The sequence below is a fragment of the Dendrobium catenatum genome, unplaced genomic scaffold (genome assembly GCF_001605985.2).
Source record: "Dendrobium catenatum unplaced genomic scaffold, ASM160598v2 original_scaffold_73082, whole genome shotgun sequence".
Lineage (NCBI taxonomy): Eukaryota > Viridiplantae > Streptophyta > Magnoliopsida > Asparagales > Orchidaceae > Dendrobium > Dendrobium catenatum.
The window spans coordinates 219,920-234,707 of record NW_021391528.1 but is presented as its reverse complement, the minus strand read 5'-3'; the positions used below and the strand labels follow the sequence as shown (position 1 = coordinate 234,707).

At 36.9% G+C, this 14,788-nt stretch overlaps 1 protein-coding gene across 1 annotated transcript; it reads left to right on the top strand.

Annotated features, from left to right (window-relative positions):
* The first annotated feature begins 3,115 nt into the window (after window positions 1-3,115).
* Window positions 3,116-5,692, top strand: LOC110093013 (L-type lectin-domain containing receptor kinase IX.1). The gene is made up of 2 exons (XM_020817755.2): window positions 3,116-4,681; window positions 4,792-5,692. Exons 1-2 carry the CDS (start codon window positions 3,357-3,359, stop codon window positions 5,504-5,506), a joined length of 2,040 nt encoding a protein of 679 aa, XP_020673414.1. The 5' UTR covers window positions 3,116-3,356; the 3' UTR covers window positions 5,507-5,692.
* The last annotated feature ends 9,096 nt before the right edge of the window (window positions 5,693-14,788 follow it).

Below are 14,788 nucleotides of genomic sequence, written 5' to 3'. Positions count from 1 at the left end.
TTCTCTCTTTGGTATTGATTTCTTTCTGCTTTTAAGAAAATTTTTACAACGCTAAGACGTAGAATTAAATCTCTATCGCCGCGTATTTTCTAGCCCGCAACATTACTAAAAAGTAGCTTTTGAAAGCAGTTAAAAAACTGTCACAAACGAAACCTTTGTCTGATTGAAGAAGCTTAATACAACACAGCTCTACAGTTTAAGGTGGGTTAGGTCCAATGATAGATGAGTACGAGTTATAGTAGGTGAATGGGTTATGATGGATTGAGTTGCTCTAATTCTTAGCCGGGTTTATATATGACACAACCCATTTGTATGGAACAATAAATGTTTTGGGATGTCTTATTTCTTTTTTTTATCAATTTAGGTAATTCTTTATTGAAATTTTCTTGGTGCATTTTTTATTTATCATATTAATTTATGCCTTCTTATGAAGATTCCATCTATTCAATTCTCCTTATCTGATTTTTTTTGTCTTTACAAAAAGGATTTACACAGAAAGGACTTAAAACTATTATATTTAGATATTTAACATCTAAGTTATATATGTGAATTTTTTTCTAAAAAATATTTTATAATTACATATAATATGATGATTTGAGTGCTCTTAAATCAAGGAAAATTCTCTTGCTATTATTATTATTATTATTTTAAATCTTGATTCTAAAGCATCATGAAATGTTCTTTTTAGCTATACATCATGAAAGGGTTTTTTCAAACCTAACACTTAAAAGTTAAAACTACTATGTGTACTCGTCTAACACCCAAACTTTGCTACATTATCATATTAATGGAGCATCGCCTAAAATTTACATGTCAATTATGAGTGATACAGATGTAATGGACAAACTTACATGTCCTTTGATGGCAATAGAGTGGAGGTGGTGATTTTAGTGAAAGATCATGAAGATGATATTGATCATGCAGATGACATTCAGTGTGAAGATATGCATGATTTATGTGCAAACAACATGGTGAACAATGACATTATAATAGATTGTTTGTGTGATGGTTCCTTTGCGGCTTAAGATGAAGAGAAAAAAATATTTTGTGTTGGTTCGCATTTTGAGGATTCATCAAATTTCGAACAAGCCATTCATTCCAAGACAAATGTTTAGATGAGAATAATGATCTTTTTAATATTGCATTCACCGTTGCAGAATCTAAATAAAAAGAAATTGGGAGTGATTTATGATGCATTTGTCCCATACTTTTAATATTGATATAGAACATTTAACATTCATAGGGGATATGAAGAAAGGGCTAGGTGAAGCTATTAAGAATGTCTTTTCTAATGTCGAGCACATAATTTGCATGAGACACCTTTGGATAAACATTAAGAAACTTTTTGTTTATGATGATATCCACAGTTTGAAGAAATTGGTGTGGACCGCCACAATATGCTAGAGCCTTCATGAGTTTAATTCTAAGATTGAACAAATATTTTGCATCAATCCACAAGTTCATTCATACCTAACTTCTTTGACATGTAAGTGGTCTAAAACAACTTTCTCAAAGCATATTAAAATCACTACAACACAAATAACATTACAAAATCCTTCAATTCTTGGGTAGAGGAGGCAAGGAGTAAGCCCGTGGTAGAACTGATCGACATGATAAGATGTATGTTGATGGAACAACATTCTCAGCGGAAGTTAAATTCTATTTCTTGGAAGGGACCTCTTGTTCCATGCGGAGGAGTACGTTAGAGATGTTACAACTAGAAAATAACATTTAAAAAAACTAGAAAATAACATTTCATTATATGACAGTCTACTTCAACAAAAGCTGAGGTTGAAGGGAGTTATGAGCGTCATGAGGTGAACATAGATAACCATATGTGTACCTGTGGGTTTGGCAGTTATCTGGACTACCCAATGTACATGTTGCAACATTTGTTGGAACAAAACATCACAATTTGTGACACACATATGTGGATAAACACTATTACAATTACAGCTTTGTTGTTTTACACGATTTAATGTTTTGTTAATGTCAGTTATCTAAACACTAATAATTTGTGCATGTACAGAATGACGTATGAAGGAGCTATTTCAACACTTACAGAGAAAAAATAGTGGTCCGTTGAAGAAAATACAAATAAAGAACTTCTTAGAAGGAACATAGAAAGAAAAAAGTAGCCATAAATGTAGCCGCTGAAATTCATGGGGTCACCATAGAAGCACATGCGAGAAACCTTTAAATTTTGACGATGAAAATGTTCATCCTGTAAGTTTATGAAAAAATACCCATTTGACGAGCAAATTGTCATTCTGATCCAACTTAAATGGGAGTCGGTGAAATATATGATTTTGCTAACTGTCACTATGACGAAATTGCTAACTGTCATTTTGTAATATAATTTATCTGCACATAAATCATTTTGTTATATTCGAAATTAGTTGTATAGAAATCTAGTGAAATATATTATTTTTTGCTGCTACAATTTATTCCTTAACTCAATCAATAGCATGATGGCAATTATTCAGGAAAATCTTCTCCAGGAAATATAAGATTTCTTCTTGAAATTAGTTGCAATACTCTTGTGGATAAAATTTTTAGAGCAAATGAGACTGAATCAAGCAGACAAAAAACCACAGAATTTGCAAACAGAGAAACCCATAGATGCTTCAGCTTCTAAATCGAACCTCTCCATCTTCCTTTCCTATATGAAATTACAGGAACATGTCCGGAAGCAGGTGCGGAACTGTGGAACCAATTTTTGTTTTCAGGAGGGGCAAATGACAAACTTATAAAAAAATAAAAATATATATAAGAGTGCAAAAATAATTTATTTTGCACATAATCGCTTTTCATAGACTTGTTTGTTAGTAGTAGAAAAGTTCAACATGATCGGAAGAAAATAGAAGGAGGCTAAGAAGTTTTTCGATTTTTGGAGGGGCAAATTGCATGAAAAAAAGTCAGTTGGGGCAAAAAATAAATTTCACTAGATTTCTATATGATCCGATTTTTCAAATGAGTCGAAATTTGAAATGCAAACCTAATCCATTTATTAAAAGGATCCACCCAAATTAAAAAATTTTGGATCACATTCGAGTTCGATCAATGGACAACCCATTGCATGGTCATGAACTGCATCCAGCCAGAAATGAAAAATCCCTTCAAAAACAAAAACATATTGTTTATTATATCGGTACCGATCGCAATTTCTTTAACGTCGGGTTGCGACAGACGCATGACTAATGTCCAAAAGATGCAGCTTCCCGTCCCCATCTTCCAACTTGACCTAGTCGGCCGGCACAGACCAATCATCAAGCTTCTTACTTTGCTCCAACTTTCAAAATTTATGGCTGATCTCCATTACCAAAATCCGAAAGGCCATTCCTTTCCCCCCAAAAATGTCTCCTCCGCTTCCCTTCGTGTTCCTCCTTCTCCTCGTCTTCCTCCTCCGCCTCCCCTTTTCAACCTCCTTCTCCTTCAACTTTTCCACCTTTAACTCCTCCACCCCTCAGTTTATCACATTCCAGAACGATTCCTTTTTCGACAAAGTCATCAAGCTCACTAAGAACGAGGTCGGCACTTCCTTATCCAGAAGCGTCGGCCGCGCTGTCTACCGCGAACCCCTCAAACTTTGGGATGCCGCGTCCGGTGATCTCGCTGACTTCACCACGCACTTCTCCTTCGCTATCAAAGCTTTCAGCGCTACTGGCTACGGAGACGGCCTCACCTTTTTTCTCTCCCCCTACCCTTCCACCGTCCCCCCCGACTCGATAGGCGGCAACCTCGGCCTCGTCAGTGAAAGCACGACGCCCAACGGTACAGTCAACTTCGTCGCTGTCGAGTTCGACACCTTCCCGAACCGCTGGGACCCAGTTAAGGACCACGTAGGCATTGATATTAACTCCGTTGAATCGGCGGTGACCGCCCCATGGAACAGCAGCTTCAAGGACGGCAGTATCGGGAACGCTTGGGTGAGCTACAACGCCTCCGAAAAGAACCTCAGCGTTTTCCTCACTTTTGAAAAAAATCCAACCTTCTCCGGCCAGTCAACCCTCTACCACATCATTGACTTGAGAGATGTCTTGCCGGAGACGGTGGCCTTCGGATTTTCAGCCGCCACCGGGGTTAATACGGAGACACACAACATACTTTCATGGGACTTCAGCTCTACTCTTAAATTCGTTGATATTGAAAGAGAGAGAAAGAGCAGTGCGCGTGTTGGACTTGGATTATCATTAAGCATAGGCTTGTTCTTGATCGCTGCAGGATTCATCTGGTTTCTTCTATGGAGGAGAAGAATAAAGCAAGAAACAAAAGAAGTGGACTTTGATGAAGAAGAAGGTGATATGACCATTGATGATGAGTTTGAGAAAGAAAGGGGACCAAAGAGATTCCTCTACAGTGAGCTTGCTGCTTCGACCAAGAACTTTGATGAGGAGATGAAGCTTGGAGAAGGGGGATTCGGTGGAGTGTACAAGGGAGTGCTTAAGGGATCCATTGGCGAGGTTGCGATCAAAAGGGTTTCGAGGGGATCCAAGCAGGGGAAGAAAGAGTATATTGCTGAAGTCAAGATTATAAGCCAGTTGAGGCATAGGAACTTGGTGCAGTTGGTTGGGTGGTGCCATGGGAGAGGAGAGCTCATCCTTGTTTATGAGTTCATGCCAAATGGAAGCCTGGATAATTACCTTTATGACATCAATAGATCTCTGGTTTGGCCTCTGAGGTAAATTTTTTTAATATGCGAAGAAGTTCATTATTTGGTCATAATCTTGATTAAATTGAAGAAGCTATTTTGTTGGCCATTAGAGAGGGAATTAAGAAAATTAATTACAGGTACAAAATCGGCCTTGGCCTAGCAAGTGCTCTGCTCTACCTCCACGAAGAATGGGAAGAATGCGTCGTCCACCGCGACATCAAACCCAGCAACGTTATGCTCGACGCCGCCTTCAACGCCAAACTCGGCGACTTTGGCCTCGCCCGACTCGTTGACCACGACCGTGGCATGCAAACCACCGTCCTCGCCGGCACCATGGGCTACCTCTCCCCCGAAAGCCTCACTTCCGGCCAAGCCAGCAAGGAATCCGACGTCTACGCCTTTGGCATGGTCCTTCTCGAACTCGCCTGCGGCCGCCGGCCTGTAGAGCCCAAAGAACGGCCCGATCGGGTCGGGCTAGTGGCTTGGGTTTGGGATCTTTATGGGAGCGGGCGGATGACGGAGGCGGCCGACGTGCGATTGGGGGTAGAGTTTGATGAGGAGGAGATGGGGAGGATGATGGCGGTGGGGCTATGGTGCGCGCATCCTGACAGTGGAATGAGGCCGACGGTGAGGCAGGCGCTGGCGGTGTTGAAGAAGGAGCTGGCGGTGCCGAAGTTGCCGGCGAGGATGCCGGTGCCGATGTACTGCCCGCCGCCGCCGCTGCAGATTATCGGCAGTTTTACTTGTACATCGTCGTTCGCGGGGTCCGGGTTTAGTGGGTTTTCTACCACTACCGGTTCCGGCGGCGTCGGGTTAGGGGGAAGGCAGGCGGAGGAACCGCAGGCGCGATGATGGCGACGATTTGTTGTAAAATGTAAAGAAAAAAAAAAAAGAAAAAAAGATTTTGGGTTAGGATTCCCTGACCCGATTTTGTTCAGGACCCGAAGAGCTCTTAAATTTATGTTAAAATTAATATAATTTAAAATATTAATTTTAATATAAATTTAAGAGCAATTTAATTTTTAATATATTGTTATATGTTTATTTTTCTAAAGTTAAAAATGAGATTTTGTGGGTAAATTTTGAATTGGAGTTTTTTAAGCAAATTTGTGGCATAATGTAAGAAAACATTGGCTAATGATATTTTGTGGTAAATTTATAAGTAATTTTTGATATTGCCTCAAATTTATTTTAGGTACCAAAAGTAACTAAGATTTCTAAATAATAAGGAAATTTGTTATTAGTCACACAAAAAAAGGCTTATAATTTTGTTGCTAAAAGGGTATAGATTTTTTTCATAGGTTCGACATCTATTTGTTCATATTCTTGATCGTTGTACGCTTCTCAGATATGTCGGGGGTCCAAGGGGGCAGAGCCCTTTGGTAGGGTTCGACTTGGCCGGGGGCAGAGCCCTTTGGCAGGGTTCGACTTGGCCGGGGGCAATTGCCTAAAGAACAAATTTTGTCTGTAAGAATATTTTTGGATTTCAAATTAATAAATAAAATGATTAATTCTCTTTACTATTTGTTAGGGGTAATTGCTTAAAGACTATAGTATTTTAAAATTTTTAGGAGAGGCAATTGCCTAAAATTTCTTATAATAAAGACTAAAAAAGATGGAAAGGGACAAATTATCAAAAAAATCATACAACAATTTTATTTTTTATGGGGGGCAATTGCCCCCTTGAGCTAAAGGGGCTGAGCAATTGATCATATCTTTCTAAATATGTGCTAAATGATTAGAAAGGAATGATATTTTATCAAAATTTAAATTTACTTAATTTTTAATGAGGATAAATTTTAAGATACTAAATTTATTTGAAGATGACCTTATTAGAAATTTTATTGATTAATTATATTGCACCCATTTTAAAGTTTTTATAATGCTTTAAATTTTATTTTCAATTATAGGATATTCTAACTTTTTTTTTTCTATTTTAGAAAATACAAAAAAATTGTATAATAATAATAATATTATGTATTGTAAATTGTAAAATGATATTGGAATTTACTTGTTTATGTTATAGGATCAAATATTATTTTCATAATGTCTTATATTTGGATGAATGAGTTGGAATTTTTTTTTTTCTTTGATTTAATTAATTACAAAATCTCAGGAGATTTCTATTTTTTTCTTTGATTTAATTAATTACAAAATTACAGGAGATTCTAATCAATTTTTTATGATTATATTTAAAATTATTGAATTAGAAAGTAAGCCAAAACTCGGTCTATCAGGTCTACTAATTAATATAGTTTTCTTAGAGATTTTTTTTTTTCAAAATTTTCTAGTTGATAAAAAGATGGAAGCATCTGTACCAATAAAAGAGAAATTGTGTTAAAATAATATTTTAAATTATCTAATTTACTTTAAAATAAGTGCAATATGATCAAACAAATTAATCTTATATTTTACTTATTTCAAATTTACTTCAATCATTTTAAATTTCATTATCATAAAATTTCCAATTAAATTTTTTTATTATATCCGTGAAACCATTAAAAAAATAAAATTAGATTCATAAATATCGAAACATCTTTCGATGTAATAGTTAGAATTTCATTAGAAATTTTAAAGTTAATAGTGCTCTTATCGGAGAGAAATTATTCTATGCGGAGACCAGACGTATAACTCCGTCCGGAGACCAACCAGAATGCAACATGTCAGTAGTACCGAGCTGCAGTACCTACTGCACTGGTGACATGACACATTTTGATTGGTCTTTGGACGGCGCTCGGCGTCCGATAAGGAACACTCTTATGATAGATGACCTTGTGATCGTGACTGATATTGAATGAATTGAGGGGTTGAAGTTGAAGGAGGGAGGAAGCTGAAGGGAAGAAGGAAGTAGTTACCTATGAAATTTGAACATTCGTCATAGCTCTGTTGCTAGCTTGATGAAAAAGAATTTGGATTAATTCCTTCTCTGCCAACCTCATAGATTATCATAAAATAATATTTTATGAATTAGAAAGGAATGAAGAGAACAGACTTAATAACCTTTTGTCTGTAAAGACAGTAAAGCACCAAATTCCATTTTTTATTCAAAATTCTGTATGTATATATAGAAGTATCAGAACTTAGACAATCCAAAGGGAATGAGGAGCAAAAGCTCACAATTTGGTACTCTACATGTTATAATATTAGTACAGGACAAGATATGCAGAGATCCACTTGCAAAACTTATTAACAAATGTAATGTGATTGAGCAAAAAAATGGAACTGTGATGTTATTTTTTCAGGCCCTCACTATCTCCATAATCTGACTTTCAAAATTTCAGTAGATCAAGAAATGGCACCCATCATAACCTGCAATAAAATTTTAATTAATCAGAAATTTATAAAAATTAAAAAAAAAAATGTAAGTTTGGCAAAGCTTGATATTGTATAACAAGTCGTGTTTTACTTATTTATGTGCAGCATGTTTGTTATACAATTGAGATTTCATTTGGAATAATTTTCTTATTATTTTATTTGCTTATATGAGTAAAGCTTACTTGGGTCTCTAGTGATGAGCATTGCGGTTCCACCGAAGTCACAGGATCCTCCAGCCACCTTAGTCCTCTGCCAGTAACTATTGAAGGCAAAGGATGCATGTGAAATCAATGTGTCGGGTTGATAGCATGAGCCATTGGGTTGGATTGAATCACAGTCCGCACCAGATCCACAGGCGTAGTTCATTGCTTCTTGTATTATCGGGTCAGGCACGGTCGGCTTAGCCACACACCATAATCCTGGAGTGGTCATGGCATGTGGTGGTGGCGGTACATTTGGCGGTGGAAAGATGATCGGAGGCAAGAAAATTGGCGGTCCCGGTACAAATTCTGGTGGGCTAGGGACTAGTCCTGTAGGAGGACTCGGCCCGAGGCCTGGTGGGATAGGGACCAATCCTGAAGGAGGACTTGGCTCAAAGCCTGGTGGACTAGGCTCGAATGCTGGTGGGTTGAGCCCGAATCCCGGAGGGGTGGGCACAAATCCAGACGGGCTGGGTAAGACAATGGGTGTTCCTGGTTCAAACCCAGGGGTGCCGGGATATATTTCAGGCGGGCTTGGGTTGTACCCTGTCGGGCTTGGTATGATAAACGGTGGATTGGGAGGTGGGCTTTGTGTGGGAAGAGTGGGGGTGGGGAATATACTAGAGGGGGGCATGGGAGTGAGTGGGAATGGTGGTGGTAAGACACAAAAGGGTGGGAACTCCTGAGGAGAGGAGGAAGGGCCCATCACATACTCAGGAGGAAATGGTAAAGGGGAGGATTCAATATAGTATGAATCCAATTGCCTCACTACTTTGAGCTCTTGAGCTCTTGAATTTTTCAGGTTTGCAGTGTTTCTTCCCTCTGCAGCAAGTAAATTAAAAAAATTAAAACATATGTAATAATATTATGCTTCTGCAGTCAATTAGAAAGAAAATGAAAGTATTTTCTTACCACAGAGATAGGGGAATTTTGTTGTAGTATAGAGGAAGAGCAGAAGGGAGACAAATATCAAGCAATCTATTCTTTTCTCCATCAGGTGCTGAAACTGAAGCTTCTCTTCCTGAAGATGCCAAGCTTCAAAGAACTAATATTGAGAGTTGGGATAGTTATAGAAGCTTGTGAGCAAGGCAATAAAGTAAGAACTGTTGTGAACTTCAGTGAGAACTTCTTCTTTTTTCTTTTTTTACTTCTTTTGCATTGTTTATGAGGAGAATTGAAGAGATTAAGGAAAAAAGTATTGAAATGATTTTGGTGATTAAGTAAATGGAATGGGTTTAGTGGTTTGTATTCTCTTTTGGGAGGATTAGTTTAGGTATATGTGCTTGCGTGGAGAAACAGGAATTAAAAGAAGGGGGTTGGTCTGTCCTTCTGGTTTTGCTTGTGCTGCACTCAAGGGAAGGAAATATAAATGAAAGTGTAGAACTATTTGGTCTTAGTTGATTGTAACCTAAATTTTTGGCTCGTGAGTTTGCTCGATCACCTAACTAGTTAAGTTTCAGCCAGTTTTGACTCGACTTGTTTGCTCGTGAGTCAACTTGTTTAAGCAATATTAATATAAAATATATTTAAAATATATTAGGATTCAGGTGAAGTTGCTTAAAATTTAAATTTCACTTTTTTATACAATGTAATTTTTTATTAATTTTCTTATAATTTATCATGTTTTATCATTTTATTATAATAATTATTTAAATCATAATCATTTTTTTCTCTTTCATAATAAATAAACAGGCTCGTGAGCCTGCTATAACTCCTAGATTAAAGCTCGAACTTGATTAATAATATAATTTTTTGAAATGAAAATTTTTGTAGAACATCTAATACAATGGATTAGACTAGTTAAATATAGAGGAAACTTTGAACTAATCAATTGTTAAAATCCCAATCAAGTACAATAATATATTAAGGCATACAACAGATTCATATTTTACTATTTTATCCACAACACTAAATTTATATTTAATTTTATGATGCATGAAAATATTAGAAAAAATAAATTTATGTGAGATATGAACACTGAGTTTAATTGATGCATCTTTGATTCATAAACCAAAGAGTGGAGATCTACAAAAAAATGTTTTCGAAATAATTTTTTATTTTATCTGGTTTCTCATTTTGCTACCACCTTAAAAATAATAAAAAAGAGCATTAATTAAAACTAAGACAATATTGTAAAAGAGATATATATCTCTTAAGCATCGTCTGAGAGAGCTTTTTTTTTTTTTTTTTTTACTAAGACAATATTGTAAAAGAGATATATATCTCTTAAGCATCGTCTGAGAGAGCTTTTTTTTTTTTTTTTTTTTTTATCATCTGAGAGAGCTTTCTTACTGCTTTATAAAACAGTTTTTTAGTATAATTTTTTTTGAACTATGAATTTTTTTAACTAAAAAAATTGTCTTAAAAAATAATAAGAAAACTGTTTAAAATAATAGTTGGAAATTTCCGTTATGTTTAGAAGTCAAAATACTTTTTTAATTACTTTTCTAAATAAATCTCTCTTATTTTTTTTTACTTCATCTTACAATTAGCTTTATTAATGCTATGGGAAATTCTAAGGAAAATGCCATTACTTCCACTAGGGGTGTAAGTGAGTTGAGTCAAGCTCAAGTCTTATTCTATGAGTTTGAGATGGATCATTTACTATGAAAGAAAGAAAATAATTATGATTTAAATAATTATTATAACAAAATGATTAGAAGAATAAAAACTAAGAAAAATAATAAAAAATAGCTTGATATAAGAAAGTGAGATATAATTTTTAAATATTTTTCACAACTGTGTACTTAAAATCCCGAATGCTAATTTTTGCGAACTGGAACATTCACGACGGTATAGAGATATAGAGTTTTACGCCCAAGCTTTATATGAAGATCAAGCACACAGACATATAAGAGAGAGGGGTGTGAGAGTTATAAGTACACCGAGATTTTTATATGGAAAACCCTAAAAAGGGAAAAAAATTATGGGGACTGGCCCAGTTGAAATGATTATAATAGTGTTTGTAGTCGATTTCAAACAGTGCCCTTCCTTAGGGGAATGGCCTTAGCTCATTGTATCATGTATAATACATTACATAATTGGGGTTAAAAGAATTCAATGATAAGAGAGCAATGCTCAAGAGAAAGTTGACATGTTCATTTGGTTGGCAGTACGACAGAGGTCAGAGGGACCGTAGTCGGCGAGCCATGGTTGAAAGAGAGGCCATAGTCGTCTGGTGATGGTGGTTGTAGGGACTGTAGTCGGTGGGCAACGAATGTTGGAGGGACTGTATTCGATAGGTGATGGAGTTCAGAGAGACTGTAGTCGACGGGCGACGGTGGTTGGAAGGACTGTAGTTGGCGGGAGACAAAGGTCGAATGAATCATAATCGGCAAGCGACAGTAGTCAGACAAATAGTAGTCAGCGAGCGGTAGTAGTCAGACAAATAGTAGTCAGCGAGTGACGATGGCAAGATTGACCGTGGTTGGTTGGTAACAGAGGTTGGTAATAGACGTCTGTGGTCCAAGGGATCATTGTCAACAAGCCACGTCAGTTATCCGATGCATCGGGACATTTCCATCACAATCATTGTATTTTATAAGTTAACCTTTTGACGAATTAAGTCTAAGAGATGTTTAGAAAAATGTATTATTAAACTCTAAATATTTGTATGAATTTTGTTGGGAAAATGAAAGTAAAAGTGATATGCAAGTGAATCTTTGAGAATAAGTATTCTGCACATTTGGAGGCTTATGTGAAAATGGTTATGTGATTATGAAAGTATAAGTGCTAGTTCGGAGATCAATTATACACGGGAACTCTAGTAAATTTTGATTTTGCTTATACTTTAGTTATTTCGCAAGTCATCATATTTTTGTTTTATTAATTGCTCTTAAATATTTGTATTGGATATTGATATCTATGAGGGAGTTTACTGGGCTAGTTGAGCCTGCTTTATTGCTTTAAATGTTTCAAGCAAAGGAAAGGATCTGATGTAGTAGATCAGGTCTAGAAGAGTATTCTCTAAGCATTGAGTATAAGGTATTGATTTTATAATCCAATTTTACTATTTTAATGAATAAACATTGTTTAGTTGGATTGTTGTATTTATGCTTTGACTAAATGAAAGTTGATTATATGTTTTTTTAATGTTTTGGAAACTTTAGTAGCTTTGGTTATTTTTTATTGATGGATGAAATAACTAATTACATGTTTAAGAGGGAGTTTAGTTGTTGAAAAAAGAATGCAGTGCAAAGTAATACAGTGTAAAATAAATGCAGTGTATTTAGAATATTTTGGGATTGTTTGATTGTTTGCAAAGTAAATGCATGGGAACTGTTTTTCTTGTTTGTAAGGTGTATACAAAGTAAACTAAAAATAGTGTATTTTGAAAATTTTGGTATAAAATTGAAAAAAAGAGAATTTGAAGGCATATACAGAAAAATAAAATTTTCTATAAAATTGAAAAAATAATAATGAATTTGAAGACAAATGTAAACTAAAATTTGTCATAAAATAAAAAAAAGTCTGAATTTGCACTATTGGGGAATTTCCACAAGCACCTAAAATGCTTGAATCTGTAGCATTGGTCTTTAGGGTGGCTGAATTTGGAACTTCAACAAATCTGTAGCGTCGTTCATGAGCCCAAAAACCTACAAGCAGTTCATCGTCCACACACTGGACAATCAGGTTGGTGTCGCAAACCTATTCGTGACATCCCTGCTCGAAAACTCGGAAAGCCATGGCCGTACCATCCAATTTCTGCTCTTCACAAGTTGCAGGCTATTCTGTCATGGCTGCATCTTCATCGCAATCATTTTCCTTAGCATCCATAGCATCTCCCGAACTGCTCTGGTCGCAATTCTCAGCACCCTCATTGCATCCCGTAAGACCATCTCCAACTGAACGTCAAACGAGCGTTTGGCGTTGGTCCCTAGCTCCAGCCGAACGCCAAAACGTCCGCCATTTGCTTGTGGGTGAACAGTTCACCCACGCTATTTTCCTCTCTCAACCGGAAAAACGCGCGAAAGGAGAAGGATCGTTACCTTCGCGCAGAAGCAAAAAAATGGCGTTCGATTGGAGCATCACCACGCCATTTTTGCGTTTTGCAGTATTTTGGTGTGAAAAATGGAGTTCTCAGTTGGAGATGCCCTAAGAGCTGAAGCATTGAAGTCGGGAAGCTGGGGCTTCCTTTCCGGTTCCGTCGGCATGCAGAGAGGTTCAGGAAAACAAATCTGACAGGGACAGAACATGGTCGATGAAGGCGTATGAGCTTTTTGGCGACTCGATCAAAAGTCTACCTCACGCGAAGCAGGCGGAGTCGAACATCAACGAAGAAAAGCAAAAGGGTTACCGTGACAATGGAGGAAGAAAAAAACAAGGTTACCGCAGGCTTCTCTCTCCGGCCGGTGTGAATTCCTTTTTCCATACGACCAAACATCAAAAAATAAAAAAACAATGCATTTCTTTTACATTGTATTTCATTTTCCTCCAACCAAACAGCTCCTAAGTAAATTCAATTCTTCCATTAGATCCTAAGGAGTCAAGATTAACTCAATCATGTTTAAATTATATAATATGAATTCCATCCATAATTCAAAATCCATCAACATTTTTGTCAACGCTGCTCATATGTACAAAATAACCTGCGAAAGAAGCCACATTTCTAGATCATATCCACTGTTCGTATCTGCAGTTCATACGCCATCTTTGTAACCGCAAAGACGGGAGATAATAGGAGCCCAGCTTTAGCCATACAATTTCCCTGGATGAAAGCCCAGATACCACCACTGAAAGAACTTTTTTTTTTTTTTTTTTTTTAAAAATTTTTTTTTTTTTTTTTTTTAAACAAAACAAATTATCATTAATCAAAGAAAAGCGGTTACAACCGAGCGAAACAAAGAGAACAGGACAAGCAAAAGAAAAAAACAGGCCAAACGTGAGCTCAGTAATCGGTCGAGACTACGAGCGCCCCTGAAGCCAAACACGGACCGTCCAGTAAAAGGTTGCCACCAGCTAAGCAACAGGGGCACGAGCCCCAGCCACATCATTGCCCTTAGCCTAGCGCAACAACAAATCAGACACACAGAATAACAAAACAACCCCAAAGAGAGCATCACGGCTTTAATAAACAACAAAACACTTAAAATCATCGTCTGCGACGGCCTCTTCCCCAAAATTTCCCTTTAGTTGCAACATTGCCATGCGGTTTAGCACTGACCAAAGTAAAATCATTGCCTGAGTCAGAGCCTCTACAGAAATCCGGAGAATCCAAATCACCTTCAGAAGAATCCGAGTCCAATTCACCATCCAACGAACCATGCAACAAATGGTTCGTAATATCCAAACCAGACGACTCCCCCAAACAGTTAGACATAGATTTCATATTGATCAACTTAACTGGAACCTCAATTAAACTGTTAAGAGCCGGGCTACAGATCTCCCGGACATCAGACGAATGAGGCGCAGCCTCAGCCAAGACGGAACCAACAACACCAGGCTCGAACAGAACATCACCAACTTCAGAATTAATAAAATTTTCCGTAGATACCGGCGCCAACATTACATTGCTAACAGAAGCTACAACATGAGGAAGAAAAGGTGTAGCATTCGGAGATAAAGCAACCGAGCAAAAATCAGACTTAGTACCGCCAACACCTATCACCGCATTGGTAAC

Excerpts from the sequence above, each read along its gene's own strand:
- LOC110093013 (XM_020817755.2), top strand. The coding sequence starts at position 3,357 with ATGTCTCCTCCGCTTCCCTTCGTGTTCCTCCTTCTCCTCGTCTTCCTC. Across the intron at positions 4,682-4,791 it reads TCTCTGGTTTGGCCTCTGAG|GTACAAAATCGGCCTTGGCC; the intron begins GTAAATTTTTTT and ends AATTAATTACAG.